We start from the raw sequence: 27,916 nt of genomic DNA, 5'->3' as shown, positions 1-27,916 counted from the left end.
AAAGTTATTAAAAAACCGATAGCTTATATAATTGTCAAGGGAGCTACCAGTAAGAATCATTATTTCATTCTATCAACGGCAAAACATATATTCATGCCATTTTTATATTGAAATAATTAGCAATACCACAAGTTTTCAAGTTGGCATATTGGCAAAAAAGTGTTTCGTTTTTAGCTAATTAAAATATAAAGATGCATAATATAATACTTTTACTGTACGTTTTATGCAATAGCAGCGTATGGAGAATAAAATGATACCTAATACAGATTTTTTAATGACCTAATAAAAAACTTTTTTCTAAACCGTCAATTGACTCAACTGGATCGCTTCAACCTCCTTAAGAGAAACAAGATTTTGATTTTCCACATTTAAATGTTTCGCCCGAGCGAAAATAAAATCGATATACGAGATAAACAAATAAGTCTCTTAGAGCAGGAAATGCCTGAGCCTTTTATTTTAATTTAATGAGATGTATATAGAATGTGTGTGTACGTGTTGAGGTATTGAAGGTAGAGTGGACTGTATTCACTGGATTTCACCTTTATTGCGTGAGATCGTTACGATACGTACAATGCGCTTCAACGTCCTTTCGCCATCTTATCTTCTTCCTTCCTCGCGCACGCGCAGTTACATCACCGTCACATAGTCAACTAGCGCTAGAGGCGCTACAACCAACCGCGATCAAACCGCCGTTGTGACGCAACCAAATTACAAGAATTATACAAACTCAACAAAATGTATGTATTTTAGATTCTTATATCCTTTTTTAAGATTCTCGGAAACGCGCCATGTAATATAATCACGAAGTTATATAGGTATAGAATAAATATTACGCTTTTGTATGCAGCCAGATAAATCTTATATTTTTGCAACGCAAACGTGCGTGAAATTATTTCTCCCGAGAGTTTGTTTGATATCTTGCAAATTAATTAAGGTTTTATATAAGACGCGACGTGCGCGAGCGTATACAAGAGCATTCTCCCTTTTTTTTTCTTTTTCAAGCGTGTGTATATGTGAGATTGGGTCCAGCTACGGGAATCAGGTTCGGTAACTTGTCTCATCCATCACTAACCCGGACAGCCAGATGTTCGCAGGGGGTACAATGGTCGGTATAAGGTATTACCCCTTCGTGCATAATGCCGCCAGCAGAAATTATCCAGCGGCACCCTCCGCACTCAGCCGCTCTCTCGGACGTAGAAAATTTTGGATTTTACGTCTGGTAAAATCTTTTCTCTTTCTGCGCGGCGCACTGCAGCCTGCTGTCTGTTGCAGCGAAGTGCGTAAACCGCTTCCCCTGGGATGTCTCGGTTTGCTACGCGAACGCGAGTCAAGGCGTAAAATGGAAAATTCCGTCGAATCCCCGACGTGAAAGACAAAAAGAATTAATTTTGTTCCCTTCAAAATCTCGCTTGATTTTCGTAGATCGCTCGCGGCAAGTCGGCGACGCGACTCGTTTCGTAGCGTAGCATTTTATGCACGAATACCATTTTATGGCGTTTCGTGAATGTTACGAAATAACAATATCCACGTCATGGAAATTGAATGTAACGTATATCGGAATTAAATGTAACGCGTTGGACTCGCATTGAGCGCTTGCTTGAACGCTCGCGACGAAGAAAACGCTGGCGCTGTTTAGATCAGGGTGTCGTATAGCGACCGCCGTTTCTTTCTCTCTCTCTCTCTCTCTCTCTCTCTCTTTCTCTCTCTCTCTTACTCTTCTCTCTTATTCTTTAAATTTATTGTCTCTCATTTCGAGGAGCATCCCCTGCAGAGACAGTAGAGTTTACCGCAGGTGATACGGCCCACGAACTGCGCGGCGCGTATACGTGGCGTTTTCGCATCGCATATAACGTCGTCGCTGACCGGTTCGCGCCCCACCGTGCGCTCCACCGATTCACCGTGGGAATGAAGCTTTCAATTAGCCGCGCGACGGTCGCGGGCTGACGATTGAGTGGCGATCAATCGATCACACTGATGTACTGAAGGATTAGTCTTCGTTAGAGATAAATCCGAGAAATACATGCTAAAATCTGAAATAATCCCGGGCGTACAAACTTTGCGTCTCTCTGCAAACTAGCTCTTTCGTGAAATGTGCAATCCCAGCCCGCAGCCCAACTTGCATGCAAGATCATAATGCTTTATTGTTCGATGAAAAATTTTCATTAGAACTAGAGATATGCGAATCAAGGATTTTTTATGTCGAATCGAATCGACAAAATTTTATTCGAATCGAAGCGAATTAAATACTTTCGAATCGAATTGAATTAAAATATAATTTTGTATTAACAATATAATTATTATTTGATTGAATTTTTACACGTAGATAATAAGAGAATATTTTAATGTGCAGGAAAAAATAATAGGTATTAGTTATTATATAATATAAATTCTTTTTAAAGCTAAAAAAAAACATATATTTAAATATTTAATATAAAACTAATAAAATATGCTTTATTTAATTTCACACTATGTGAAACAATTAGGCAAAAAAATCAAATACTCTAATGTAATATCTAATAACATTATCCAATTACATATATACATAAAAATTAAAATAAACTAATATACAATAGTTTATTTTTTTATTATCAATACTCATAGCTTACTATTTTTTTATGCATATTCAAACCTTTACACTTACAATTTGATAGGATCACAGAGCATGTCAAAAATTAGAAATAAACTTCTTGACTGCTGTTTAGCCGCTCAGTGAGCGGTTATACCTATAATACTGAATGCCACTCACTGATTGCACCTATTAACATGATCGTACAGGAAATATAACTCTATAACTAAATGTTATGCTGCTTTTGTTTATCTATATACGTCTCTTATACTCTGGGAAAAATTTTTACCGATTTGGCCCACAGTTATGCATTTTAACATTTTGGTTAACGCTCCTTAAGTGAACATTATCTTTGCATAACTGAATATTGATAGAACTTGAGAGACTTGACTAGTGTATAACTTAAAAATCTTTGAAATAGATAGAATAATTATGACTTTTAGTTACGCGATGTTATTTTTAGTCCAAATACGTAAAATTAGGGTTACGATATCCAAATAATTTGATTACTAATCGTGAGCCCCAAAGTTGCTTAATCGCGTTCTTTTTTCTCCCAGAATATCCTTTTTATCACATTTTAGATATGATTCTTACAACCTCTCAAAAACTCAACGTCTATCAGTCTCTATAATCATCTCTTTTTTTTATCATATATCCCAGCACTTAGCCAACAACTAGCTGTGTATATGATATATGTATATTCCCATATATATATTAGTTTAATTTTTATTATATATATATATATATTTTTTTTATAAGATATATACGATTTTTACGTCTTATCAAAAGGTTATTCCACGGAAATGGCTTCTGTCGTCTACCCCGCACGAAGCTATCAGCGAGAGTCCCGAGCAATGTGACGCGCAGAAATTTCAGTATCCAAACTGCAAAATAAAAATCAAAGCGTGTCCGTTGATATCGAAACAGATCTATTCGGGAGATAGATTCTTACCGTGCCGACGCGGCTACAGTTTCGAGATGGCTCGTTATCTATTAAAAAAGGACGACACGACAGATGAGGAAGAGGATACGCATGTAATAGACGTTTGTGAACAGGTATGAATATGCGAAACATTATCAAGCTCTCAATTGCGTAATCACATTTTGATTTTCTTTAAAAAAAAAAAAAAAAAATAGGTCGATTCGCTGGATGTTACGTACCGACGTAAAGCTTTGCGTGCTATAATGATGGAGCGAGCTATAATGCCAGGTAATGTCTGATTGCAATGAAATTGATGCATGCACATCCAATTGGTATATAATTGTGCTAATTAATATAAAAATATGCCCGTGTAAATAATTCTTCAATTTATTATTTTTTATTTTCTAAATAAACAAAAATTCTAAAGGCTATACTTCAAGCGAATTTTATAATTTGCGTTAGATTTCAGGATAGAATTTTATTTACAATTTTATATGCCGTGTATTTTGAAATTTTGATACACACGTATGAATATTTGAATATATATATATATATATATATATATATATATATATGTATATATATGCATATTTCTAAGTTTTCAAATGTTTCTCACGTTATATACAGCGCATAAAATTATAAATAGAATTCTATTCTGAATTTTATTTAGTGCGAGAAAAATAGAATTTTGAATTCTACTAGCGCAAATTATAAATTAAAGTTGAATACAAACAATAGTCATATCGTTGCGTTTAGGATTTTTCCATGTTTCCAGCGTACAATGAATTACAGTGGAATATGCTTCTTGGCAGAATTAAATCAAGACAAGATTTTACGCTTTAGCGGCTCGATAGTGCGGCCTCGGGACCCGCCGCGTCCGGAATACGAGACGAAGGGAAGCTGGAAGTGCGCGCCGCGCAGGTGGACCCTGATAGGAAGCGCGGAAAAGATGTTGTCCATGCCCGATCAATTCCCTTTGCGTAGTACGTATCGCAATCAATTCAAAGTACTCAGGTTTATCTTTTAAATTCCCTTCTCTCAAACGACTTTTGGTGTTGAAGGTGATAATATCAGGGTGGTCGACTGGAGCTGCAACGACATGTTCGCCGTGACCGATTGCAATTATTTAAATATATTTGATAAAAACGGCGAAAAGTTGTCATCGTACAAAACCAATTTCAATAAAATCATCAACGTTAAATGGAGCAGCGACGGTGAGTCAGCATCGAGCGATATACGAAGCTAATGTATCGCGCGAACAGCAATTTTTATACCTTGAATAATGTGACACTCCGCGGCAGGTCTAGGCGATATGACTACAATGCTTTTTTATAAATATACTCTCCAAATATCGTAGAGTTGTCGCGCCATTAATATATTAGAGTGATTGCGGTAGACACTCCAAAAAAGAGAGTTGTCACTCTAATTTGAGTAAATGCGGGTGCTCATAAGGTAGGAGTGAATTTTTCACTCAAATTTTTAGAGCGGCTACTCTACCGGAGTGATGCGATCTTACTCTAAAGCTATGATAAATGACTAACCGAGTGAAATTTTTCACTCAAAATTGTAGAGTGGCATAATTCGCTCTTATGGACACTGATCTGCTGCACTCGAAAAAAGTCCTTTCACTCAAATGAAATGCGATTTCACTCCAACTTATAAAGCACAATTTTACTCTTTCTTTTGAGTGGCGAATCACTCGAAGTGTGCAGGCTCAATTTTCACTTTTCGTTATATATTTGCATTACACTCGGTTTGAGTAACATTTCACTCTTCTACTTTTAGAGAATACATATCTTTTTTTATGTCACTTTTTAACGCTAACAAAAGTTCAGAAGGTATAAGAATGATGTTTTTTTTGTTGCGCCTGCTGAAATTGAGATTCTATTGAAAGATAAGTGGAAAATAATTGTACAACGTGTCCCACTTTAATTTACAGAGTAACACGAGTTACCATTATGTTTTAGGCAATAAATTGATAATGGCCGTCTCCACTTCTGTTGGATTTGTTGGAAAAGTCTCGATGCTCATGCTATATGATTTGAAGAAAAAGAAGATCTTGTGGAACGTCGATTGCAGTTGTATATTGGATTTGACCCGTAAAGAAGGCTGCATTATACGTTGCATCTGCTGGTCAGCTCACGATCGTCAGATTGTCACGTGAATATCGACTCTATAATTAATCTCTTGAATATTTAAGAATTCTTTGAGGTCGTGGGATGTCGATGCATGGGTATTTTAATTACTTTCCCCTGGAAGCAAACCGGCAAGGCGCTTTAGCCAATTAGAATTAACAATTAACGCTACAAAATAAAATTCTATTATTTTGTAGTATTATATCGCAACTCATTATACGCCGACATTTAAAAAAATACACTTTTTATATTTTGACAACTTAATCTGTTTTATACAAACTATAATTTGCGTCAGGATTCAAAATTGAATTCTAGCTATGACTTTATATGCCGAGTGTTCTTTCATGTGTTTGGCATGTATTTGATACGCGTATTTTGATTCTTCATGGGCACATAAAATTATAAATAGAATTCTATCCTGAATTTTGACGCACAGACCGTTTAAATATGTTTATTTAGCACGTTACAGTCTCCAAACTTGATAACCGGTAATATATAGACATAGAATTAACAAAAAATGTTCACACCCTATATTTCAAAAACGGCTCAAAAAAATTATGAAAGATCGCGAAATACGTGTTTGATCATTTCGAGGGGGTAACTCATTTAAGGGGGTTGGGGGAGTTGTGTCCCAAGGCGACCCCAACTTAAAAATTTTAACTAGAACCCTCTATATTGTAATATATCATTTGAAAGGGCATAAAATAAGAAAAATTTTGGCGTAAACCAGAGGTCGATACCCGTTCGAGAATTAAAAAATATGGGCTTTTTCGAACTTTGACCCTAAATAACTCCCGAACGGATCAACGTATCGACCTCTGGTTTGCGCCAAAATTTTTCTTATTTTATGCCTTTTCTAACGATCTACCACAATATGGAGAGTTCCGTTTGAAAATTTTCAGTTGGAAGCTTGACCCTGTATATAATGTATATATACATACATATGTATATATAAAACTAATAAAAAATTATATTATATTCGCAGCGGATGTGCCGGCAAAATATCGATATACGAGCCTAACACGGGCAAGTTGCTGCATTCCACTTACGAGCATACGTCTGACATCCTAACTCTGAGTTTCTCGCCGAATTTCAAATACCTCATTTCGACCGGGCAGGACAAAATCGCTCGAATGTTCACCTGGCCGGAATTGACTCCCTGTTTCGATATTAAATTCTTTAAACCCGTAAAGGTACGTCGGCGAAACGTTATTCGACCATAATCCTTAACGAGAATGTACAACAATATTACGAAAAGTATCATTCAGATTTGCGGTCGAAGCAAATCTGAATACAGCTTCGGCAATTTTGTTTCGCAAACCTATGATTCAATATAATCAATAAAGGTCGAATAATCACGAATACCAAGCAAAGGTGTTTCTTCAACTAACTATTGGTGTATAGATAAATTCGAGAAGCTCGACAGGAGAATCTGTCTATTCCGAATATCGCTCGCAATTAAAAATTAATATTAATCTAAATATAATGTAATTGTTAGAAGGCTCAAATGAATTAAAAATCAATAAATAAATTGAAAAGGGCACAGAATTGCAATAAGATGTTAGTGTCGTAATCTTTAATTAGTCAAGAATTGGCAACTTGACAAACGTTTCGGCCTGATATTAGGCCATCCTCAGTGTAAAGAATTAAGCTATTATAATTTTTTTCTCTTTCATTTTTTTCACTTTATTTAATCTACTTATCTTCAATTGCTGACCAATATACTATTCTACGCAAATCACATTTTTCCAATGACAAGAGCGGTAAAAATGACAAAAGTGTTTCGTACTTGACAGGCGATCGCCTGGCATCCGAAAGTGCCCGGATTGGTTTGCATAGGTGGAAATAGGAGCGGATCGTTGTCATTATGGAACGTCAACAAGTGCGCAATGACAGCTTATGTGCGTACTAAGTTCAACGGTCGCGTAGAAAATCTCGTTTGGAATAAGTTAAGCGGCGAGTTGGTCGTACATTGGACTTACATGGAGGGAGACAACCGATACGCCATCATCGCGGTGCTCGCCAGTTTGAATCGGATCGTCGACGTGCTGCCACTGGGTAAAGAAACGCAGCTCTCTTTCTTGAAGTTCAACGCCGCGCACGAACAGCTGAGTATGTAAATCCTATATCCCCTTTCTTTTTCTCTCGGAGTAATTCAATTCAAAGAAGTCCGTGAGGTGATCGTAGTATACACTTTGATTTTTTCCACGAAGAAAGAGGAAGCATATATGTATTTTATTGTTAAAAAATAAAAAATATCATTTTTTATTTAAAAATTATAATCGATAAAAATCTTTTGTGTCGGACTTTGAGAGATGTGTAATTATAATAACAAAATAACCAAGTCAGGAAAATATGCAGACGTTATTGCGCAAATTATAATAATACTAATATACAGAAAATAATTAATTCATAACGATCAGTTAAACAATTTCAATTTAGATTGAAATCTCTTTTAATAGTAGATAATCAATGAAATTAAAGCCTTGAGGGTCGTTATTATATGACGTCAAGCAAGATAACAAATCTTGAATTCATAATAATTTACTTGGGAACGGTTGTCTTTTAAATGTTAGATTTAATGTTTCAGAAGATTTTGAACTTTTAATCTCCTTGGATATACTTGGGGTCAACTTTTGAAGGTTTAAATTTATATTGAATTTTGTCCTCTTGAGTCACGCAGTGATCAATCTGTTTTTGCTTATATCACTAGTGTTCTTCGGAGATCAGTGCTATTTGGTATCTTGTCATCGCACGGTTTGCACGTTTATTTTTGTGCCCTTGAGTTTGCTTTCTTTTCCCGTTTCTTCTGGTCCATATAGGCCAGTCATATTAGACTAATTTATAGGGGGTTAACCTTCCAATTAATCTTCCCAGGTTGCAATCACCATGAATCGCTTTGATTTGAGGTGCTATAAGTGGGATTTATTTTTCTTCGCAAAATTAACTCGCAATAAAAAGTTATTAACCATATTATCAACAAAAAACGCGTTTTTTTTTTATTAAATATCTCAAAAGCTAAGCAAGATAAGGTAACTAACTATACGCACCTTTTTTGTAGAGCGTAAAATTATCTACAATAATGATCTGAACAACATTTATCGTCAAGTCAGTCGTTTAGCTTGCACGCGCCGTCAAAGTCCGAGACTCGGATCCCGCGAAAACCCTCGATTTCATCGTTTTTTTGATGTTGTGCCGGTTATTTTTTTCCGTTATTTAAAATGGAATTAAAAATCCCCAAAAAATCACACATCATATGAGAATTATCCTATTGTTGCTGACGCATTTTGTCTTATTATAAATTTTTCTTATTCTTCGAGTGATACCTTTTCGTTACGGCGGATGGCCCAATAATAAGTGCAATTTCCTTATAATTTATCTGAATTTTATATTTCTTATCGCCTTGCGTGTCCTTTCAAAACACGTTGCTCCTTGACCGCATATTATAGATGGACACGTTCGTTTTTTGGCTTATGAGCCAGGTCTGTTACTCAGATTACATTTGTGCGTGTTGGCTTGGATTTTTTTAAACCAAATTACTTCTGATTGGTGAATAATGTTGCTGGTTTTTAAACAGATTTTTTACGCCTGTCTTTCTGCCTTGTAATCAAGGAGACACAAAATCAATGTTAAAACTGCTTGCGCTGGCTTAATAACATTTTAAACTATCATTTGTACATTGAAAGAAAAGAATTTTAAGAATTTTTTTACCTTTTGCTTTACCCGCTGCTTATTATTCGTTTTATTGTTGAAAAGAGCTTCAATCAATTAAAACGCTTAATAAATTGATATAAATTAATTAAGTATTTCGCTTATATTGTTACATACTTTGCGCATTGACTCTTATATCGTCCTTGTTATTGATTTTAATATTGACTGTTGTTAAATTCACTGGTTATTAAAAATATGATCTTTGATTATTTCCGTCTATGTCACATTGATGCGAATTTATTAATATTTCGTCCGCAAACAACTTTCCAACGGAAGCCAAAATTCCTCTTTATACTTTATATCTGTCGCGTGAGACCATCGACTTTTCCGCGTTCGATCAACTTCACGAATCTCTCGTATAAATAAACATTTCTTTTAAGCAAGGAGAGAAGAACACAAAATGAACATTTATTTACGTAAAGAGTTTGTTGCGTCAAAAGAACATATTTATTGTTAGGTACAAATGATGACAAATTTCTGCGCAAAAATGATAACAATTCAAAGCGACGAATTCGTGCTGCTCAAGAGATATCATGTATGTATGTACATACCTGATATTTTTGAGAAATTTTGATTTTTAACTTGAAAACAAAAGAAATTATTTACCTTGAAATACTATTCGTTTCTTTTAACCTAGTTTCTTATTCGTAATATAAAAAAGAATGATTTTAAAAATAAAGCGTTTTTTCTCTGATACACTGATATTAATTAATCAAAACTTTGCTGATACCATTGAATTACTCTGCAACCATTCTCTCTCCCAAAAACACATTGGTAATTTTGCAAAAATTGGCCAATTATATCCAGCACAATTAAAAATGCAAATTCGCACTTTATATAACATTAAAAAGAGCGAAGAAAGATGTGTGACATAGACGAGTCAAAAAACAAGAAAATGTATAGTGTTTATTTTCGATACTTGTTTCAATGTTGTTTTTAATTAAAAGTAAGATGTTATTTAATGTCATCTGAAATATATATGTATATATATACTTCTCTTTTGGATAACAATACACTTCTCTTCAACTGTATTGAATATCTGTTACAGTAACGTTTTGCAGCAGTAACGTCTGCTCGATATGGAATTTTTTTGGCAACGACAAATCATTCAAAGGACATAGGTTTACACGGCGGAAGCAAGGAGTCATGATCCACAATCCGATTCGATAATTACTTTTATTTATAATTTATTCTAAACATTTTACGATAAAATCATGTAATCATATGACTTTAACAAACGCATTTAATTCTTACTCACAAAGAAATAATACGATTATGAATAGAAAAAAATGTTATAAATTTTACGACGTATTGGTGTTACACAGGCGAAATGCACAGGCATATTAAAATGTACCTATATCAGTGAAAATTTATATAATGCAGTGAGATCAAATATGCCAGGCGTAAAATTACAAACAAGTATCGTAGGTCGTAAAAGAGCTTGTTCCGAAGTGACCATTGGAACCGCAATTAACACGACGCGCAGCGCAGATAATTGCAGTTCGGTAAATCTAATGGCGCTAAGAAGCCATTCGGAAGCGTTAATTTAGCGATGATCGTAAAACGTAATTTCGCACCGCGCCGTGAACAGTCGACTTATCTTGCAATAGATCGGCAACAGCTCGCTGTGCAAGGAAGATCCCACGTTGACACGCGATATGTCGCTCGGACGAGGACTGCGCTTAGATACAAGTCACAGTCAGCTTTTCGGATTCCATCGAGTCATTATGCTTGATAAAACGTATACAACGTGCGCGTAATTAAGTAAAGATCGGAAAGGAACGTGTATTTATAAGCGAAAGGAATCGCGGATGGTCATTCGTTAATAATGGGTTTATTTTTATTTTTGTATGCAAACTTGCATGAATATTTTATCGTTTATAGCATCGTATATGCAATGTTTTATCGTATTGTGTAATGTTTTATTGTTCATTTTTCGATCTTATTTTATGCGAATATCAGATTTTTTTATTTATTAGGTGATACTTATAATAAGATTTGTTTGAAAATTCGTCCACATTTTGGATTTATGTTTCTTTTCTTGACATACAGTCTAGCTGAAAAAATTCGTTTATATTCGTCTTATATTCTTTTATATTTTTATATTCGTCTTCTTCATCATTTTCTTCTCTAAAATCTAGTTTTTCTCCAATAATAATATTTGCAGTATAGACAATTTTAGTTTCTATTTCTAGCAATCTGAAAATTGTATAATTTTATAGCAAGGTGGATCTTTTAAGGAAATCAGTATAGTGTTTAATTAAATTTAAATTACAATAAAAGCTTTCTCTTTTTACTAATGAAATGGTTGTATTTATTAAGGCAAAGGCTATGCTTTCTCAGGTTAAAAATTCTTATTAGAAAATTGAAAATAATGAATAGATTTATTTTTATCTTCATTAAAAATGTTTAAAATCGTGGAAGTTGAAAGAGCCTCTTGATGGGCATCGATTTTTCAACTCGGCAGATTTTGTTTAACCTTGCCTTCTTGTCGTGACTTCTGCTGCTATTTTTTAATATCAATTTTCTTCTCTCATTGTCAACGTCGCGAGCAATTGCTTTGTTTTTATTTTGTAATAAATTTATCATCACAAATATAATTTTAGATGTTGGAACCTGTTAGGAAATATAGGTATTTTTATTGTCTTTATATCATCGAAGGCGATAACGCATTATTGAAATTTAAATTAGAGTTAAATTTGCGTCGCGAATAATTAACTCGCTTCGTAAAAATTTTCCAGTTTTCGTATTCAGAATTTCGGATACCGCATTGCATCGATTCAACGATCGATCGCATAATTAAGCTTCGAGCATCATCATGCTGCATTTTGTGATATTACTAATACTTCAATTATTATAAAAACAGATTATAAAAACAGTAGTAATATATATTTATGTTACTACTGTATAAATATAAATATATTATTATTATTATTAGCTTTTAAATTATAAGCCATAAAAGATAAATTTTTCGCTAATTAATTTTCTCAGAGCTAAATAATAAGATTATATTTCTCAGCTAATGTCAACTGGAAAGGGAATAATACTTTAATAGAAATTTGATTTAAAATTTATATAATACTGTCAAACATAGCAAGTTATTATACTTTTTTTATAGAAAAATTAACTATAAGTTTGAGGTGGTCAAAGAATATGTCATTAAAAAGATATTCGCATTCTTATAATATTGTCATTTTATTCTGTTTATGATATTACACAATTAATATATAAAAGAGATTCATATTTTTATTTTACTTTATTATTTCCGCACTATTTATACCGTATAAAATTTATATATCTGTATTATTGTTGTAAACTGTATTTTACTAATTGTGTTATTATAATAATAAATTGAACTAAAGCATGAATGTTAGCATCAAGGAGAGATAATTGTAATTTTCTCAGTTTTAATTATAAATCATAAATTAACTTTCTCACGCATTTAATTCTTTTACTGTATTTGCGCTTCATAATTATAGAGAGAAACCTGCTCTGAAGGGACATCCTCCTTTGCAAGCAACGCACGCGAGGAAAGGTAACATGAAAAAATTACAAAATTACAAAAACAAAAGTAGCTATTTACTTCTAGACGGTCAATTCCCGGTCTTACGACGACCAAAGATTTTTTTTCTTTAGGTCAGGGGGTACTCCGAGCGCTCGGGAGTCTTTTTTAATAGAGTCCCTCTAATAAGAGTCGCGACACGCAGCTGCAACTTTTGATTGGTTTGCATTTTCGGCAAAAGCACGAGAAACAGAAAGAGAAAGAGATATAAGAGAGAAAGAGCAAGCAATATGAATGCATATCGCTTATATATAATCGCTTTCTCTTTCTCTCTTATTTTGCCGAAACTCAAAATGTCGCGACTCGCTTATTTTAAAGGAACTCTATTTTTTAATATCCTTCCCTGACACCCCCTTTCTCCCCGCATTTCTTAGGGCACGCACACGTGGACGCGCGGGCGCATCAATGACTGTGAGCGCGCTGGCTATTGACGATGTTGGATGTTGCACGTCCCAGCTCGTCCAACCACCAACCACCCACACGCGAACACCCGCTGACACAACGCAGTAGGAGGGTCGAGGAGAAGGAGGGAGGAGGGGAAGGAGAGAGGAGTACATGCGAAGAAACACGCGAGCACGCGACACGCCACGGAAAACACGCGCAATTTCGCAACGCGCGAAGAATGCCGCGAGTGCAGCTGCGGGTCGTTCGCTCGCTCGCCCGCTCACTTGCCCGTTCGCTCCTCGGCATCCGGATTCCAACGTGAGGAAACTCCGAGCGAATCGGATAGAAGCCGCCGAGCCAGGGAGATTGGATCGGAGCCTGCGAGGAGCGGCGGTTTTCCGAATTCGTCCGCGCGCTCGCTTACGGGGAGAGAAAGAAAGAAAGAGAGAAAGAAAGAAAGAAAGAGAAAGGTAGGGAGAGCCCGAGGGGAAGCCGGAATTCGGTAGTAACGGTATATGTGGGAAGTGTGGCGTAGGCGGACATCCTTGATTCTGACGATAGCGATCGAGCGATCGAGACTCCCTCAGATCCTCAGCCCCCTCGTCATCGCGCCGTCCCTCCCTCCTTCCACCCCGGGTACCCCCCTTCCCCGTCTAATTGGACCGCGACAGAACTAGATTGCAGGACCGGTCGAGCAGTCACGTGTCGATGACTTTAGCAGGAATCGATGACCGAGGGGGAAAACGTACCCTCCTCTCGATTGGACCGGAACAAAAAATCTCGAAATTCGCGTGCCTCATGTTTTATATATAAATATACTAAAAAATAATATATATAATAATATAGGGGAGACCGCGGGGCAAACTTGACACTAGGCTTTTTGCCAATTTAAATCTATCGTACAAACTTGTCTTACTGTAAATGCGTCTTTATGTGCCAGTATTATCAACGGAATTTGGTGACATTCTGAGTTATGGTGTAATTTTTAGCGCGACATAAGCGTTTTCGATAGTACAAAGTAATTTTTCTGATCTCTCGAAAATTTCTACTCTTTCATCGAGCTTTACTCTTGCGAATCTACCGGTAAGTGATTTTGATGGGAAATTCGATGCTTTATACGAATCCGATAATAGTTTTTGCATATTTTCAAAATTTTTATATTTTTGGAGTAACAAAAGTGAAAAACGACGTTCGGGGCAAAGTCGACACTACGCTTTATCGGCTCCCAATAACAAACGATGCTTGTCATGCAGCTATATGGCCCATGTGTGCGCACGTCTAATCGCAAATTTACTTGCACTAGACATCACGGACGCGCGTTTCGCGCGCGCTATTTAGCTTTAATATTACACACAACTGTCAAAATATGCTACGACAGCCACTCACGAAGTTAGCGCAGCAACAGAATCAATCAGCATCGCGGAAAAGAGCCAACAATAGCAATTCGAGACTTTCGAGAAGACTTCGAGAGACGCGAGTATCGATTTAACATGCCTTTTTTTAGAAAGGATAAATTGTTTTTTAGACATGAGTTTAGATGAAAATAATTGAATGTTCAACAATTTTTGTTCTCATTATTTCCAATGATTGTTTTACTTAATTCCGAATTTTGTACTTTCTAAATACACAATAAACAATTCATGTTTAGTTTCAGACAATAAAAAATAAATTCCAGATCAAATTGTGTCGATCAGGCGAAGTGTCGAGTTTGCCCCGGCATTTTTCAATTTGAAAATTTGTTTTCGCGTCACTTTTCCTTTCCTGAGGGCAAAACTAAGCGACGTACAGTAAAATTTCCTTAGGCAATTTTATACCTGAAGGAACACTCTTTAAATGTGTACCATTTGCTTGAAAATTTTAATTAATTGTTGAAAATTTCCTTGAAAAAATCGTATCGAGTTAGCCCCGGTCTTCCCTATATCTTCCCTATACGTATATAAATATATATTTCTCTCTTGTACATGCGCGGATATTTTGATTCTCTAAATCTTAAAATCATCATAGAGTAGTTTTGCCACTAATATATTAGAGTGATTGCAATACTTAGTCACTCCAAAAGAGAAGGTTGTCACTCTAATTTAAGTAAATGCGGGCATTTATAAGGTAGGAGTGAATTTTTCAAATTTTTAGAGTGACTACTTTACCGGAGTGATTCAATCTCACTCTAAAAGCTATACTCTAACAACAAATATATATTCTGAAAATGTTCAGAGGATATCATAAGTATAAGATATTATAAAGATGTATCAGTATATTAAGTACATCCTTGGTATATTCTATAGATATACAGGATATTAATGCTGTTAGGGCAGTGAATTTTTCACTCAAATTTTTAGAGCGGCTCTCTACCGGAGTGATACGATCTCACTCCAAAGTTATAGTGAATTATGATTCACTAAAGATCGACTGATAAGTGACTCTAAAAGAGTAAAATAAATCATTTTATCCATACACATATATCCACTTATTTACTTTAATTAATGTTGTCCTACCGATCTCTTAATCTATTTATCATCAGACAAATCTGTGCTTAGAAAACTTCCAACAATTGCAAAATAAACGTTCTGCTGAACGTGGCCATTGAAAGAACATTTATACGTGTGTTCCGTTTTGAAGAACTTTCTGAACTGATGCATCAGTAATGCAATTAAGTTAGAGTGAGACAAGTATATTTTGTTTCACTTTAACTTATTGCACGAATGTGCACCAGTTCAGGAATTTCTTTGAAAAAGTATAGACGTCATAGATGGTATATGCATAAAGCTTGTAGAACATTCTCACGCATGTCTTAAAGACGTCATAAACACGTTCAAAAGACGTGAAAAATATATAGGAATTTTAAATGTTCTTATCTAAAATGTCTTTATTATTAAAACAAAACGTTTCTATAATAGTTTTTTAAACGTTATTTTATCGTAAAAGAAACGTTCCATCGAACGTTTTTCGAATGGACATTTTTACTCATAAGAAACGTTTCTAGAAATCGGTTATAAAACGTTTCGGAAAAACACTTTTAAAAACATTTCTGAAATGTATATGTGCTACCTGGATCTTTTACCAAATGCGTATTATATATACGGCGCGTAAAATCACCAGGGTTGAAATATAACGCGTTATTCATAACGCCGTTACCGTTACAGTTACACTTTTTTGGTAACAGACTGATAACGGCGTTACTTTTTCTTTTTTTAACTGTAACGGTAACGAATTTTTTAACAGTTACTTTTATCGTTATTTCTTATATTTTTAATCTATTTATGACATAATTTTTGTATATTCAATAATTTAGTCTTCGACCGATATTCATAGAGTCCGTTATATTTAAGATTGTCTTAAGAATAGTTTTAAGATATCATAAGCTAATTAATCACAGAGCCGTATTAGTATAAAAACAAATTTTATGAATACTCTGGTTTTGATGCCGCTGCGCTTTTTCGTGTTAGAATTTTTAAACATAAAATTAAGTATAAATAAAATTAAGTATAAAAATATTTGACTAATTATAAATTTAATAAAAACTAAAAATGTTTATTTGTATTTTGAGTACCTATTATAGATTGAGTACCTATTCCTTTTAAATTTTTTGTGGTTTTACGATTTAAAATATAAAATTTTATTGCTTTTATTAATATTTTAACAAAAAATATTTTAAAAATAAATTTTTTAGTCTGTGATCTTGTTTTAAGGGGCTAAAGCCGTCTGTAATACCGGCTTTTTTTCTTAGCACTAATCTTTTAATTGGCTTTATAGAAATGCAAAATTCTTGTCTAGAATTAAAGTACGCATCAAAATCTAGGTCATGGTGGTCGAATTTATATCGAAAACGAGAAAAAATTAATATTTTTGTTAATTTTTGGTATACGTGACGACAATATTTGCTTTGTACAAAAATTCCACAATAAATATCCACAAAATTAGACCGGCATGACCTAGGGACAACATTTAAGAACAATATCGTACAATTAGATCTAAGATTGAAAGCCTAGAAAAAAGATTAGTTTAAATAAACTTTTATATATGCAAAAGCACATTCAGGTTGACATTGCGTGTAGCGAGAGATGGCGCAGCAATCGAAACAAGGACAGATGCCTCTCGTTAGACAAGGACAGATATAGATATATGACATAGAAAACAGGATTAGCAATGTTGACATTACCGACATCGAGGAAGTACAGCCTTCACTTTAGGATCTCCTTAACATAAAAAAAGTAACGGAAATAACAACGAATCGTTACTTTTTACTCCCGACTGCTGCCAACCGAAGGTTGTTAAGTAACGGTAACGGTAACGAGTTACTTATTGAGAACCAGTAACTGAACGGTAACTATAGTTACTTTTTTGACTCGGTAACGAGTAACGGTAACTAGTTACTTTTACAAAGTAACTTCCCTGAAAATCACAGATAAATTTTTTTGAATTTCGTCGCTGAGTGCGGCTTGTCGAAAAAAAGAGAGCCCGGAATAGAGCGGCAGCTCCCGGAAAGAGAGAAAGAGAGAGAAAGAGAGAGAAAGAGAGAGAGAGAGAGAGAGAGAGAGAGCGGATCGTGTGCGGATCGCGATAAGAGCCGCGAATAATTGATATCATCATTAATAATCTTACTGACAAGCCGGCGCTACCATTTAAATGATTCCAGGCGGATGCAACATCGATCAACCGTGCATCGCGAAAGACTGACAAATTATTGTCCAATGTAATGTGTATCGCTTTTACATCTATCGCTTATTATAACGTATCGTTTGCGTTTGAGCAAACCGTCGTGCTTTTGATTGAATCATTCAAGAGAAATAAACGCGTTTACATGGTATCGTATAAAAATGCGCAGTAGTTTTTTTCTATCGAACATCCGATTAGTTTACACGCACTAAATAAACGAATAAATAAATTTTCAATTCAAAGCCGCCAAAAATATACTCTCTAAATCTCATAGAGTGATTTCGCCACTATATTAGAGTGATTGCGATTGTCACTCCAAAAAAGAGAGATTTTCACTTTAATTTGAGTAAATGCGGACACTCATAAGAAGTGAATTTTTCACTCAAATTTTTAGAGCGGTTGCTCTACCGTGGAGTGATACGATCTCACTCAAAAGCTATGGTGAATCACGATTCACTAAAGACATGAAAATGACTCTAACAGAGTAAAATTTAATTTTTCACTCAAATTTGTAGAGTGACATAATTCACTCCTATGGACACTGATCTACTGCACTAGAAAAGAGTTACCTTTCACTCAAATAAAGCGCGATTTTACTCCAACTTACAGTGCAACTTTACTCTTTCTAGAGTGGTAAATCACTCAAAGTGCACAGGCTCAATTTTCACTTTTCGTTACACTTATATATTTCACTCGTTTTGAGTAATATTTTACTTTTCGACTTTTGGAGAATATATATGTTTCACGCGTGCAGATTCGACGGAATATATGGATGCCGGTACTTTTTAGAAAGAATTGGAAGGCATGCAGTAGCTACGTAATGAAATCGTATAAAATTAATGCGCGCCGCGGAATTAAACATTACGCCTATAATTATATGCGGATTGAGTACCCTTTCGTCCTCCTAGATACCGGGCAAATTTCACACCGCGGAGGATGCCAGCGGCCTTCGTATACCCTCGTTCGTGCGAGAGAGTGTACGGATCGTGTCGCGATACCGTGAATTTACGACGGTCACCGAGCGAATCCATTTGTTTCATCTGCATCTGCTTAGCACGCTAATGCCGCTTTCCTCGTATTCCTCGTCTCGCGTCGCCGGATCCCTTCTTTTTCTACTCGGAAACAGGGAAGGGCCTGGCTCCTTCGACGTTACGTTTGTTGAAACGTAAACGAACCCATCCACCGATAAGCGGAAGCCGGCCGCGATGCTGTATCGGGCGGAGGCGCGAGAGAGAGACAGAGACAGAGATACGTTACGAGAGGGATTTTACACTCGCGAATGTATAAATAAAAGTTATTGCCCTCGCAGCCGCGAGTCGATCTTTTATTATTGAAATACAAAAATATCTCCTCACGTGGGAAAGAGTAGGAAACGTAGAAAGTATCGCTTATGGTCTCTTGCGAAAGCGACGTTCAACTCGTTTCGTTCGCTCAACCTTTGCAGAACTTTTTGGAGAAAGGGATACGGGCGACGCGCGGTCAGAATAAAATCTAACGCAGCGAGATTGGACGCTAACGGCGGACACGGTAAGAAACTTTTCAGCTCCCGTCTATATCGATGTTCGTTAGAACCAAGCAAAATTTCAGAGCAGAATAAAATTTTTCATTTTATATTTATATACATAACCCCTCCGCCGCGAGCCGGCTTTGTGCATTTTCAATAATTTTTTTAGAGATGTTGCCACCAAAATTTTCACTTGGTTTTTTTTGGGTGGTATGTGTTAACACTATACTTGTTAGTAAAAAAAACCCAGCTTTTATAGTATGACTTGAAAATAATTATTTTTCATTATTTTTAATTAAGCCTGGCGACTAATTGCCCCTGAGGAATCGAACTGGCAATTTATTTGCATGTTCCTGAGTGAGCAATTATCAATATCCGATAAAAATTAAGACTTATACTATGACTTGAAAATCGGTTTTTTTTCTCACCTGCGTACTTCTAAACCCCCTAAGTACGGCCAGCCAAGTGTTCGGATTATCAAAGGAGAGTCGTCCATGCAGGTTATAACGGAAAATCGTGATTTATAAAATCACTTGGCCAAAAGTGTCGTCAGCTCTCCGCCTATATGTTTTGATCTAACGTGAGTCCAAGTTTTATTTTGTGTTTTTCTGTTTTTCGTTTTCCCATGCAATGTTCCTAGCCGTTTACACATTTTTTAATACCTCTGGTAAGGCTGAAAGCCAAAACATTTCAGAAATGTTTGACTTATATAGGTTCATTCAAGATTTTGTTTACACTTTGTTTACGCGGTTGCACTTTTGGGTAAGACAACCAGGGTCGTTTTACACCAATGCACGATATCTCATATGAGTACTCTTTTATTTTATTTGTAATTTTAAGTTTAACAAATGGGGAAAAATTAGAGAAAATCGTCGAGGAATGACTGGAAGGAAGAAAATATGGAAAAGCTGGAAATGGTGCCACGAGGACTCTAACTGATGTGCCAATACTGAGACAGGAAAATTTATTTGTAATTCATGTATTTAAATTGACTATTTGCCTATTGATTATAAGCCTAAATCAATTTTAAAGTAAGCTTACTCTTTTGCAGTTTTACATACCACAAGGGTAAAAAAATGGCATTGTGACCGTTTTACCTTTGGAGTGTGGGTAGAACGACCAAAATGTATACCTATAATTTTTCGTCTATTACTGACTTTGAAACTTTATAAGACCTGCTTATATTGAATTCTTTCAATTAACACTAATGTTACTGAACACTCCTGATGGTATTTTCAATTTATTGCTCAGGGGGCCGTTTTATTCACATCTGCCCTACTTTTACAAAGATACCTATATATGTAGAATAGCAGAGAGATTTTAAATACGAGAATACTATAAACTGCAATGACGTTTGCGGGTTCCTGAAACAAACTCTAAACGATTATCTTCCACACGGTTTAACTAAATCTTTAACTTTGAACTACGTTTTACACTAATCCATCCATTGAAAAACAGTCAGATGTGCCTGAACACAGTTTAAACATTAATTTAAGTTTAAACTACTATTGAAAAATTGGCTCTTATGTCCATTTCTATCAATGCAGATTAACTTTAATCTCTATGTTTAACTTATTTCTTATCCCTTTCTAATTCTCTTAAAACTAGAAAAAGGTAAAAGTAAATTTGAGATTAAAGTTAACCTACATTGGTAATAAAAATTAACATAAGAATGACTTCGCCACAAACTTCGGTTAAACTTAATCGACGATTAATTTCGGTAGAATTACCTACAGCAAAATTTATATTTATGTAATTTGCTATTCTCAATCTAATCTTTTTTTTCCCATGTGTTAAACGTCAAAAATCAGTAATTCTTTTTTATATTAACGAAGTAATACGGATAATGCTTATTTAAGTTAATCATCAATTACTCTGAATTTGGGCGACCTTTAGTTTTCTTTTTATAATTATTTTACAACTAGCTGGTTACCCGGGCTTCGCCCCGGAGAACATATATAATAAGACACGCAAATAGTCTCTCTCTCTCTCTCTCTCTCTCTCTCTCTCTCTCTCTCTCTCTCTCTCTCTCTCTCTCTCTCTTTCTCTTTCTCTCTCTCTCTCTTTCTCTTTCTCTCTCTCTCTCTCTCTCTCTCTTTTTCTCTCTCTCTCTTTTTTTTCTCTTTCTCTTTTTCTTTCTTCCCTCTCCCTCTCCCTCTCTCCCCCTCTCTCTCCTCTCTCCCTTTCCTTCTCTCCCTCTCTGTCTCTCCCTCTTTAAAAAAATTTCCCTCTTTCTCTCACTTTCTCTCCCTCTCTTTCTCTCTCTTTCGTAACCGATTTCCAAAAAGATACCGGTTCCCAAAAAGATCGGTAACAAAAAACTATATAATTTATAGCATTCTCCGTAAAATTCTACCCCTGTTTTAAATACAATTCTTTAAAATTCAATCAATTAATTCCCGAAAAATTGAAAAAATTTCAGTACCGGTTTCCAAAAAGATCGGTAACAAAGATTATACACTTCATAGTACTCCTCGGAAAATTCTACCCCTGTTTGATCTATAATATTTGTTGAGATTTGATCAATTATTTTTCAAAAAATTAGAAAAATTAGAAAAACCGGTTTCCAGAAAATTGGTAACAAAAAACTATACACATAGTGGCACTCCCCGGGAAATTCTACCTCTATTTTATATACTTTTGGTAAAAATTCGGTTCAGGGGTTTGGGCTGGGCGTTGATGAGTGAGTGAGTGATTCAGTCAGTCAGTCAGGACATCTTCCTTTATATATATAGATTAATAGGTTAACATGTAGATTTAGACGTCTTTATATCGAAACACCTTCTTTTTCTTTATCAAACTTACATATAGTATTTATATATATTTTTTTAAATTAATCTATAATTTATATTCGACCTGGAACTCAGGATAGAGTTCTATTTATAATTTTATACGCCGTCTAATAGAAAAAAACATTTATGAGAAATCAGAATGCATATAGATATAAATAAAATATACATTATAATACACAATCAAAGCACTCAGCACATATAAAATTATAACTAACAATAAAATTGTGTTATAAAATCTTTTGCTAATTATAGTTTATTTAATGAGTTTTATATACATTAATAGGCTTTATATACATATAAATGTGTATATTTGTGTAAATATTAATGATTTTTAATTACTGTATGTATCAAAACTCAGGTGAAAATAAATATTTGATTATAAAATTTATTTCGTACGAAAAGGCCGTTGTATTCTATTATACATGGATATGCAAATATTAAAATATACCCGAGTATCTAATTAATATTAAATACTACGCGCGATCCAATGACTTTTCAGGTATTGATCATAGAACCCCAGCTTTGCCGACCGCCTCGGAGTCAAGTAATTCGTCATCCTGGATCTCGAGCGCGAGTGAGCGCTCTGTCTTTACATTCTGTAACATCGATCGAGTCTGTTACCACGATATCGCATCACAGCAATGCCTCCCGGTTAACGTTCCATTCGAGAGAGAACGTTGAAAGGCCGACGACGACGACAATGGGGAATTTCCGATCTGTCGAATAAAATAAAACGACTATCGCCAAAAAAAGAAAAAAAAACTCGTTGAAGTTATCCAAATCGCTTTATTATATATCGCAAATGCATCACTTCTTTCTTTCTTTTGATTTTTAAGATTGCTTTCAAAGCGTGGGCGACGTCAAATCCGAAAGATCCGCCGATTGACGGGCGACGTTTCGGCAAAAAAGCGCCGTCGTCCGTCGATTTTACAGATGTAATTTATAAAGAAACATTTTATAAAGGAAACTTTGTGAAAGGTGCACGAGGGCGTGGTCGGCCATTCACGGTTGACCACTGGCCCAGTGGGTCCAGTTTACGGTCGAGCGATTGCGACATCGCCGTATCGACATTATCGACAACGCCGGCCGACTGGTTCGACCACTGGCGATTATTCGATATCCGCCAACCTCGTTGACCTCGTTCTCGTAATTTTCTGACTTTGTGCAACTCGCCTCGTAAATGTCTCCTTCAGCTCCCTCCAGCTCCCTCTGTCCTTCCAGCTGAAAAATCGCACCTGAATAAAACGTCTTTGCGGCTTATCTCTCGCGGATCGAGAGATTCGGAAAAAGATCGCAATAAGGACAACGCGACAGTTTTGATCCGGACAAGATTATTATCCTTATCGCTCTTGACGTATCTTCTTGTATCATTTCACTTTTGCGCGAATCATATTTTTCATAAAAACCGTTTGATAGAGCAAGCGGATCATAGAAATCTGTGGCGGAGAGAGTGTCGCGGCACAAAGCAGCGTGAAACGACAAATTATATAAGTTCAACTATATTGTTTATCTATAATATTTATCTTGAAAACAAGATTTATCTTGCGAGTCATATCCATGCTTCTTGAACTCTGCAGACTTTTGAGAGAAAAAAGAATTTCTTTTTTTTCGGACGTACGTCCTTCTGCATCTCAGACGGAGGATCGTTGCACCGCTAATACGAATGCTGTTTACGCCGTGAAGCGCCCCAGCGTATCGTGCCAGATATTTGTATCGCTTATTTGTAAGTCGATTTCGTATTGTGCAAAATTAGAATCTGGAGTCGCGGATGTCATCGAACGCTACCGATACGATCCGTTTCGTAACCGATTAATTTCGACGACTCAACCGAACTCAACGGATTTCATCGGACAATTTATAAGCCGCGGCGCGCGTTATTAACTATCCACGTGTTTCAGCTCTACAAATCGTGATAAGAAAGAAAAAATCTCTTAAGAGGAAAAAACAGCTTTCAAGGATCGCGTGGAGAAGATGATTTCTATACCGTCGATTAAAGCGAACACATCGTAAAACGGACGCGCGCATTCCTTCGTATCCCAAATTTACGTTGTCGCGCCACCGTCATCGTCGTCATCCTTGCCGCATCATCGATTTGCATGTCGCATCGGGGCGACACCGCGCGCGAGGGACGGGTATGAGCGGGAGAGTAAAATCTCGATTTGTCGCCGTATCCGCAGAAGACGCAAAGCTAATCCGATTAGACCGCGACCCGCGTGCGCGCTACCCCGCATATACTTATAATGTCGATCGGCATCAATGACGCATTCCCGGCTTGAATGCCAGACAAATGTCAGTTGCCGCGCTTGTTTTGGAGCAAAAAAAACGTAAAAGAAGGCTACACAGCGGGGATAAAGCGAGATAACTATATATAATTCGTATTCACAGATTCCGGGCACGCGCGCCCGTGCGTGCGTGCGCGCGTACATGCATATGCGCGCAACGATATACATCTATCGATCGATCGGAGCATCGACCGTCTTGCTCTATAAGTCTCTAGAGCTCGATAGAGACACACGCGGCTTTATCGAGGCGGATAAATGTCGAAATGCTCGTCCACTTCTTCGGGAACAGTATTATCCCGGCTTGGATTCTGCGAGGTGTAGTCGACATTATTAGAATGTCCGAGACACTTTTTTTTTTAAAGAAATGAGGAATCAGGGAGAACTTTTGATAACTTACTTTACAAAATATCTGACGATATCAGCAAATAGTTCTTTTAACATTGATTTTATGGGTTGTTCTTTTAACGTGATTTCGTTACTAATTATCTTTGATTTATACGTCGTGAAACGCGCGAAGATTACTTACACCGATGACCGACGTGTCACCAATCTCACTTCCCGAACGGACATAGGTCATTCGTCACTTTGTTTGACTGAAAGCGACGCGCCACCGCCGGCGCGCCGTCGCGAGGCGAGCTATCTCCTCGCGCGACTAACAACTCGCAGGTATACCCGGAAACATGCAAATATCATCGTTCCGAATACAGGACGGTTGCGTAAGAACGCGATAGCGGCTAATAATCACGCGAAGCACTGCAATGTGAAACGCCGCGGCTCCAAGTTATTTCACGCTCGACGAATCGCGCGCTTTATTATGACGAAAAATACTTTTGCGCTTTGCGACTTTTCAATCGACTGCGGGGGACCGTGGTATATAGGTATCTGCACAGGCTCCCTAAATGTCACGATAATCTCGTGTTCTATTATTATCTAATCCAAGCCCTTCACCCTGAAACAATAACCATCTGCGACATATTGAGAGAAAAGATTTTTGCAGTGATTTGATTTTAAAATTCAGTGTAAGGTAAATGTCCCGATAGCCATGTAATAATTTTGCTTAATTTTTATAAGTACGGTTTTTAATAATCTAATTAAGTGACCAATTGAAAGGCGAAATATGAAAGCCTGTTATTGGTGCAAAAGACATGAAAAGTGTTTAAATTATTATGTGTTTAATAATGATAAAAATTTTTAAACATACATGAACCAATATCCACCGGACACTTATCCAGATATAATTATTTTATATCTTTTTTAACGAAAAATTTTCATGTAAATGTCCATGCTATAGGGACATGTCCGACAATCGGGGGGTACCTTTACTTTTCAGTCATTTTAAAGTTCAGTGTAATACATTGATGTTTATTTCTACCAATGTAGATTAACTTTAATCTTGGTTTAACTTACCTTTTATCCTCTTCTAGTTTCAAAAATTAGAAAAAGATAAAAGTAAGTTAAAAAATCGAGAACAAAGTTAATCTGCATTGGTAGAAATAGACATGAGAAGATTATTAACGTTTGTGAAAATTATTTTGCGCAAATCTCTCTTATTATTTTGATTATAAAAAATATCTTCGAAAACAAATCAGCCCTTTTTTCCGATCTCGAAGGAAAGCTTTTTATCTTATCTTAATTCTTATCACCTTTCGAAACTAATCCTTGACCGATATACATATACATATATTTGGGACTTTTAAATAAAGCCGCATAAAAATTTTCATGGCGCTGTGTTTTATGGCCGTGATACGAAAATGTCACCATATTCGATCGTTTTATAGTTTTTTTTTTGATTGCGACGGACTTATACGAGGAATCGGCCCGATGCGTATCCTTCGCATAATCAGAGAAACTGGTTGTTTCTCTGATGTTACGAGTGAAACGCACGTAAGCGGGGGTCTATTGAAATTCGGCTCGCCTCGCGAAATGCTCGCGAAGAAGAAAGGATAGAGGTGTCGATGCCAAAAATCGGATTGCTCGCCGTCATTTTAGCGCGTGTCCCACGGCGGCGGCGACGCCGTTAAATATTCAACTCCGCAAACGGAGCTGCGGAACAGGTATTCAATAACAGATATAACGGCGTTCTAACGCTGATGCAAGGTAGTGAACGCGAGGGCGTGTTTCACGCGGACGCAAATTTTCGTCCGGCAAACTGTGGAAGCTGTTAAGTATAGAAGGCGGTGGCCTTTAAAGCGATATATAATTCAGACCGAAGAAATACATGCGCGTATCCCCGTTATCAGTGCGGCAATATCGGAGCCACTTTCACTTATTGTATTGGATAATATTGTGCTCGTTGCGTGCGTTCATTTAATTATGCCGCGAAACTCCCTCATTTCATCTCGGTGGGCACCGAACGCAACGGTGATAACGAGCACGCGCGTGTATCAATGTATATAAAGCTCGACTTTACAAACGGCTAATCAGCGAGCGCGGCGGCAATTGAGTAAACGCTCCGGCATAATCTGTTTCTCTCTACTTGGCCATTATCGAAAAAAATAATCGAGCGTCCGGTAACGAAAAACAGAGTGATTGTGGCCACGTCGAAGACACGGCGGTACAGTGCCGGGGAATTAATTCTCTGCTTAAACACGACTCGCTGCCGCTTCAATTTAACGGGCGCTAACGAACGTCTATAGCATATGTAAAGATATAACGACTGTTGCGAATAATTTATGATTCACACAGGGACAACAGGTATATAATGCGCTTGCCTGTTGTATTATTTATCTTATAATAGACGCGAAAAAAGGACGCGTCGCTTATTAGCGACGCGAAGGTATTAATCTTCACACTTTCTTTTTGCTCTCGCGAATTATTCCAATAACAAATTCTCCGACAGAGGCCTGGACGTTGTTTTTGGCTTGCCTGAATGACTCCAAATAAAATAAGATTCCGTCATCTCAAGATAAAAAAAAATTTGCTCAATCCTCGATCGCAACGGAATATGAAAATGCCTCTCTTGCGATTCGCGGGGTGAACGTAAAACGTGTTATGAGAACAATTTATGCGGGCGCTCGAGAGAAGTAGGAGGAGGAAGAGGAGAAGGAGAAGAAAAGTATCTCCTGTAGGTATGTAAAGCCACTGATACGGGCCAATTATTTTTTGGAACGCACATGACGCCCGTATAGGTATGCGCCGATCGAGAGCGAGGTCGAGATAAGCTCGGCGTGTAAGTACAACGAGAGAAAATAAAAAGCCCTGCTGCAGAGCGCTTTTTCACGTTATTAACGGCGATTGGTCCTCTCTCTCTCTCTCTCTCTCTCTCTCTCTCTCTCTCTCTCTCTCTCTCTCTCTCTCTCTCTCTCTCTCTCTCTCTCTCTCTCTCTCTCTCTCTCTCTCCCTCTCTCTCTCTCCCTCTCTCTCTCCCTCTCCCTCTCCCTCTCCCTCTCTCTCTCTCCCTCTCCC

The 27,916-nt window shown here is 36.6% G+C and overlaps 1 protein-coding gene and 1 long non-coding RNA gene across 2 annotated transcripts in view; one reads left to right on the top strand and one right to left on the bottom strand.

The window, feature by feature from the left end:
- Window positions 1-12,368, top strand: part of LOC143908266 (protein cortex) — a 56,531-nt gene extending 44,163 nt beyond the window's left edge. Inside the window, exons 2-9 of the mRNA XM_077425769.1 lie at window positions 3,356-3,622; window positions 3,704-3,776; window positions 4,301-4,471; window positions 4,550-4,702; window positions 5,456-5,648; window positions 6,609-6,816; window positions 7,420-7,735; window positions 10,383-12,368. Of these exons, the coding sequence (XP_077281895.1) occupies window positions 3,356-3,622; window positions 3,704-3,776; window positions 4,301-4,471; window positions 4,550-4,702; window positions 5,456-5,648; window positions 6,609-6,816; window positions 7,420-7,735; window positions 10,383-10,504 (1,503 nt within the window). The 3' untranslated portion in view covers window positions 10,505-12,368. The remainder of the gene's footprint in view (window positions 1-3,355; window positions 3,623-3,703; window positions 3,777-4,300; window positions 4,472-4,549; window positions 4,703-5,455; window positions 5,649-6,608; window positions 6,817-7,419; window positions 7,736-10,382) is intronic.
- Window positions 12,369-22,509: 10,141 nt separating this feature from the next.
- Window positions 22,510-25,248, bottom strand: LOC143908248 (uncharacterized). Its single transcript, XR_013260083.1, has 3 exons — window positions 25,038-25,248; window positions 23,403-23,450; window positions 22,510-22,825 (listed from the first exon to the last, which is right to left on the bottom strand). It is a non-coding gene; the product is annotated as an uncharacterized LOC143908248 (long non-coding RNA).
- Window positions 25,249-27,916: the final 2,668 nt, after the last annotated feature.

Source organism: Temnothorax americanus, unplaced genomic scaffold, assembly GCF_048541705.1.
Source record: "Temnothorax americanus isolate GAGA-0224 unplaced genomic scaffold, ASM4854170v1 Scaffold90, whole genome shotgun sequence".
NCBI lineage: Eukaryota > Metazoa > Arthropoda > Insecta > Hymenoptera > Formicidae > Temnothorax > Temnothorax americanus.
Note: the sequence above shows the minus strand (reverse complement) of the source record. Positions and strands in the feature narration are given on the sequence as shown.